The 6,410-nt window shown below is 36.3% G+C and overlaps 1 protein-coding gene across 1 annotated transcript; it reads right to left on the bottom strand.

The window, feature by feature from the left end:
* Nucleotides 1-5,697: 5,697 nt before the first annotated feature.
* BX661DRAFT_191126 (uncharacterized protein) lies at nt 5,698-6,143 on the bottom strand. Its single transcript, XM_051537667.1, has one exon. It carries the CDS (start codon nt 6,099-6,101, stop codon nt 5,760-5,762), a length of 342 nt encoding a protein of 113 aa, XP_051388452.1. The 5' UTR covers nt 6,102-6,143; the 3' UTR covers nt 5,698-5,759.
* Between the last annotated feature and the right edge of the window lie 267 nt (nt 6,144-6,410).

Raw genomic sequence — 6,410 nt, 5'->3', positions numbered from 1 at the left:
ATAATGACACTGCTCTGAGCAGTACTTTGAGCTAGCTTGTGTGTTGTTGTTGCAAGCGTTGGCACAAATGCTGCCTGTGCCTGCCCCGCTGCTAAGCATCTGCTGGAAATGGGTGGGTGACATTTACTCGTGTGGAAAACTTATAAAAAAGCAGCTATGAGGATATATTTGAGCATGTATTGATTGAGTAATGGTGGTCAGTATTGATTTGAAAAGAATATAAATGTTAGAAATGTAGAGTGGCAGCTTAAAACGTATTGTTTGACAAAAAAGATTTTGCCACGAGCTCGCGCGCAGTATTTATATAAAATTTTATATCTATTTTCTCGTTAATATCGTGCACAATTCATTTTGCTTTTCATCCCCTGGCTTCGAAACTTCATTCGCTGAATGCTAGCTCTCATCGGATGAAAATACGACCCAATGTTTCACCTGCTTGCAATTCGGATAAAGCCTGTGCAATCGCCAAGACATTTTTTACATTGCTGCCAATTAATCTCTGAAAAACTCACTTGTCCCATGAATGAACAGAAACTTTTTGGTAATAATCGACCCGAGGAAAAAGCTAAAAAAAAGTCAGAGAAATCTGGCACAGTTAAAAGTAAAAAAAAATACTGAATAACAATTGGGCTTTTCTCCAGCAAGATGAGATTGTTTGTCTCTGTCTGCGATTACGATTGCTTTTCAGCCGGCAGTTTCAATAGACCAAAAATAAATATAGCCGTTGAACGTAAAACCTTTATCTGTGCACCCAGGCCAATGGTAAAAATCAATAGTACATTTAGCCACCACCATCCAATTGGCACTGCTAAAATATCATCAATCTTTATTTTATTTACGGGTTGGTCAGCCAATCAACCACGAGTGGCAGCATGTCTTTGCGCGCGAGAGTGCATGGATGTGTGTTCGCGCATTTGCTCTGAGTTTATTTTAAATGTGCTGATTCGACGCATGCATGATGTTATAATCAATGCATCCGAGAATCATATTTATCTATTGCCTGCCTATTATTTGCCCAGTTGTTCAATAAAATTTTCGGCTAATACAGGTGTGCAAAAGCATAAAATACCCGGGTCAATTTGATTTCCATCACTTTAGCTTTGTCGGAATGCGCGCCACATCGCAGATTTCCAAGTTATTGGTCAGTGACTAAATCTCTGGGATTTCGGCACTTCTCCTCTTCATGCCGTAGATCTGGGGTTTATTAATTATGGCACCACAAAATTAGTGACTAACTGCAAAAGTGTCGCTGAAATGGTGTACTGACACGGCTTTATTGGCTAATCAGCCAATCAGTCAGCCCGCGATTCTGGATTCAATGTGTCAGTCTAATTTTTTGAGTGGTTAGCCTGACAGTTAGCTGAAGTAGTGGGTGGCCGCCCATCCCAGGCCAAGAAACAGTGGTTCAATGTTCCAGTACGGGTTTTCAAGGGGTGAGAGATGCCGCTTAGAGACTTTTTTAATTTGGAAAAATAAATATTAGAAGCCTTGTGAGAAGAGCATCACCCACTACGGAAGTCAGCTGCAAGGTCAATCGAGATTGTCATGCCCTATAAAAATGTGGGTCTAAATTATTATATTCAAGTATCAAAAATTACTTACAGAACTGAGAAAGGGGGCAGCACTGTGTGGGCAGTGCTGTAAGTAATTTTTAAGACTTGAATATATCAATTTAGACCCACATTTTATAGAGCACGACAAGGATATTTTTCCTGATACTCTTGAACAAACAATTGGTAATCAAAAGCTTTATTGGACATTTGCACTGCATTTAAAGACTGGATGGCCAACACCAAGTATTTAATACAACCATCATTTGTATTTTCACTCTCTGTAAAAACACCCCCATTAATATACAGATTAGTAATGCTGGCTGAAATTGGCTCCACACGGTCAATCTCTAAATCAAATTGGCTTTTGTAGAGCACACCATCTATTCTCAATTCGCTCAATTTGGGTAATCTGGCAAATATTTCTACAAGTTTGCTTGAATTTACCTGCTGTTCAATAATTAAACTATATATATTAGTCCATAAGATTATCTGGCGATTGAAGAATTCCATGTTCACATTCAAAGTAACATTTTCACGAGTGATGTTGATTAAGCTTTCAAATAATGTGTTTGTTGAATCGTAGAATACATTTAATTCATCTTTGGAATCTATTATAAGATTAATTGAAGATCTTGTTATAATAAGAGGGGGTGTGAGGAGCACTAGTTATCTAGTGTTAGAAAAGTAGGGGTGATTTTATAAAAGGTTTTATTACTGATGTTTCTAAAATACTACTAGGGCTAACCTCATATATATGTGTCTCGTCGCCTTTGTTGTACACATTATCAATTGTGCGCTCCGTTGATGAGAACTGGATCTTCTGCGAGCAGACCGGTATCTTGGCAAGTCAATGTTGTCGTTTTCGCGTGTGTACACTCACGCGTCTGCATTGAAAAATGGAGAGCATGTCTGGGCATCATTATGATGCCTCCTTAATTTACGCCTACATGATCCAATTAGTGCCCTATCAATCGGCATGCAGGTGGAAACCTGTTTCGCGATTCTCGACCTCAACATCCACTTCCATATCTTCAGTCTGTGCAATAATCTATCAACTTTCCCTCCATTCGAGCTGCCAAATAGTTTCAACAAGCTTGTAGAAGTATTAAAAATCAATGATTGAATATTATCAAATATGACTCAGCTATTTGACAGTTTACTTCCATTACTAATGTGATTGAACATTATTTTGCAATTCTCAGGTATGCGCAAGGTAACTTCTGTTGATCTAAGCTTAACATATTGATTGAGATAGATCTACTTGACTTTTTGTTATTTTATTTCCTCTTTAGTTTCTCTTCTCTTCAATTACATTTATTTATTTATTTCCATAATCCAATCAAATTCATCATTGGACAATCTAGTCTCACTTATATTCTCATTCAATATATTGGCAATGCCTTTATATGTATTGGTTGATGTCAATCAACTTATTAATCAGTCTTGGCTATTCTAACCAAACACACAATTATCAATAAGTTACACAGTGACCAAACAAAGTAGTATGTTCTTCTTTACCTTTTCTAGTGCATAGAACTTATATATTCAATACACTTTTATACATTGTATTTTATTTCTACACGTTCACAGAACGTCTCCGCAGAATTTAACAATATGTATAATCCAGGTGTACAATGTCTAAATTTTGGAATTAATGTTTTTGTAATCCTTGTCACTTGCAAAGTTATCACAAATGAGCTTTCTTAGATCACCTCCTATATCAATACTCTTAATATTTGCCGCGTTTATTTTAGGCAGTGATTTTCTGCTAGCACTATCAATTTTCATATTTAATTTCCTGAGCTCAGATGAAAATGCATCAGCAATGATGACAACTGGGATACAGCTATATAAATATTTTAGTTTGTGGGCACATCCGTTAAAAACAATATTGCCAAAACATCTCACATATTTGTTCTGTAATATTCTGATTTAATATCTAAGTCAATAACATTTGGAATTTTCTCAACAATGTATTGGGCAAACGATGATACAGCTTGCATATAGTCATCGCCATGCATATTGTATTCCAACTAAGCGGTTTCAAAAGGAAAAATTAAAAAGCTTAATATATGCATATTCGAACATTTACTAAATTCAAAGTCTATTATCTTTTGAAGCCCATTGATTGTGGCAGCTTTAATATTCAGGGTTTTCAAATATGGACAAGAAACTGATAGCGTATCGCACCTGGATTGCTGACTGTCAATAAACTTCTGGTGATCCAGAATATCCTCTTCATCACCTACATCTTTATTATAGGTTATACGCAATTATTTAAGATGTTTAGAATCAATTGTTTGGGATCCAGATTTGCTATAAAATGCATCCCAGGTAAATGTTTGATTGGTATTTTTAATATTTAAAATTCTTAGAGACTGCAAATAATTTGGGAAGATTCTATATATTAGTAGAATTGCAACCATCTTTTAAACTAGTTAAATTAGGTAAAAGCTACAATGCTGAGAATGTCACAGGGTGATGAAAATTAATATTGTCTAGTTGATTGAAGTACTGTGACGCAATTAAATACTGCTTGTCCCCAGTAATTGATTTATCGATCAATCATCAGTCAATTCCCTACTCGGATATGCGGTAATATTCATACAAGCAATATAAATACTAGTGAATATTAACAAAAGAGGTTCATTTTTTTTAGCGATTTTTGGTTTATTCAATCAATACATTTTATCATAACATGTACAGATTTGCCAAAGAGCTTTAAAAATTGACCTCATTATTATAATAATGAGAATATAATTGCATGCAAGATATTTTGAGCATTTGCATTTTTATGCAAGAAGCCAGGCTGCTATTTTTATTAATTGTGAATATCGATTTTTCATTGTCTGAAAAATTGTTAATACCTATAAAAAGCTTTGTCACGTTTGGCCAATAATATTTTTCAAAGCAGCCAACATTGGGGCTGTGATATTCAAATCAGTGAGCACTAGGAAATGCAATTTAGACTTATCTGGAATCTCTTCAATAGTCAAGTGAGATTTAGCTTCCCAATTAAAATCAAATTTTAGTGTGCACAAGTTTGGAAGTTCTCAATCTTGAACTGTGGCATTTCTAGCTTGCAGTCCAAATTATATTTAGTGTTTTTATCTGGTCAAAACAGACTTGTTTAGAAAGCAAAGGTAGCAACCAGGGATCAAACTTTTTAATATTGTGCGCATACAATGCATCTAGTCTTCTGTTAATCATGGTTAAATTATCTGTTACATAGACATGCAAGTTCAGCTGGCTAACATTGGGCTTGTATTTTGCAAGATACTCGGCAAAATTAATAGCATCTTGTCCATAATCGCACTGTGGGACATATTCAATAATATCGTCTTCCCCCCTTTTGTATTCTGAATACCAATTATCAATACTGATTCTACTAATGCCAGTCCAGTGGCATGTTCAGAATTAAAATATCAAGTCAGCATCAGAAACTAGAAAGTCAAAGTGTTGTAGATTCCAGATATAAACAACCAAATTCTGGACTAGATGCATGTATCATGTGGCCTTAATCAATTCAATATTCAAATTAAGAAGTCTGTCTTCTGCATTACTGTCTTTGGAGCCCTCGGAAAGTACACCAGCACAATTTGTAGATGGATCCATAATGGCGTTGCAATAGACTAAAGGCAGGACTGCCTCTCTCCACTTGCTACATATGCGCAGCAATTGCAAACTGGCATTCCACCTATGTATTTGGGCCTCATTGGTGTCAATTACCATGCACATAATTCGGTCGAAATCACCAAAAGATGACTAGCTGTGTTGGAATTCCGTTCTTGGTGGAACTCCATCTTGACGGAATTCCGTCTTGCATACTGTAAGATGATTGCAAGACCAGAAGTTTCTAAAGTATCCTTCTCTTTTATTTACCTTTCTTATCTTCACTCGCTGTCTCCTATATAAGAGACAGCTTTTCTCAGTCTCTTCACATTCTTTCTTTAGCTTAGAACTTTATCTTTATCTTTCTTTTAAATATAGCTTGCAAAGCTTCTCTTTTGTGACATCAATTATTGCGATGTCACGTGACAATTGCAATTGGGAATTTGCGATTGTTTGAAATTGTGATTGTTTACGATCGCGATTTCTATTTTCACGGGCGATAGTTTCGAATAGATAAGCGGAGCTCTTTAAGCTCCCTTATAGTGGATTTTTAATAAAATTAGTTAGTACGAATAAGTTTTATTACATCTTTGCTCAGCTTTGCTCGTTTTTCACAGGGCTCTCATGAGACAATTGGGAAACACTGGCTGAGAAAATAGACTGCAACTGCCCCCACAGCAGAAGAAAGCAGGCGAATGGCACAGGAATGCTGGAGAGCAGACTAGAGTGGTGGCCCAGGGTAGCACTGCCTATAAATGTGGACACCTTTTTGGAATGGACCACAGACATAGTCATGTCCATTGTAATGCAAATAGAGTTGGTTATAATATATATTAATAAAATGAGACTACGAAAAGAGCTAAAGAGCTTACTATTCAGATATCGCTGCACACATGAAATATCATAAACATATTTCATGGGTCTATGCTGTCCCATGACCCAGCCCCCTTTCTGGTGTCACAGATGCACTGACCCAGGTTCCCAAAACAGCTGATTGTGAGAAACGAGCAAAGCTTCTCTTTGCTCAGCTTTGCAAGTTATATTTAAAAGAAAGAAAAAGATAAAGTTCTAAGCTAAAGAAAGAAAGTGGAGAGACTGAGGAAAGCTGACTCTTATATAGGAGACAGCGAGTGAAGATAAGAAAGGTAAATAAAAGAGAAGGATACTTTAGAAACTTCTGGTCTTGCAATCATCTTACAGTATGCAAGACGGAGTTCCACCAAGAACGGAATTCCAACACTCCCC

The sequence above is a fragment of the Kickxella alabastrina genome (genome assembly GCF_025024165.1).
Source record: "Kickxella alabastrina strain RSA 675 chromosome Unknown BX661scaffold_102, whole genome shotgun sequence".
NCBI lineage: Eukaryota > Fungi > Kickxellomycota > Kickxellomycetes > Kickxellales > Kickxellaceae > Kickxella > Kickxella alabastrina.
Note: the sequence above shows the minus strand (reverse complement) of the source record. Positions and strands in the feature narration are given on the sequence as shown.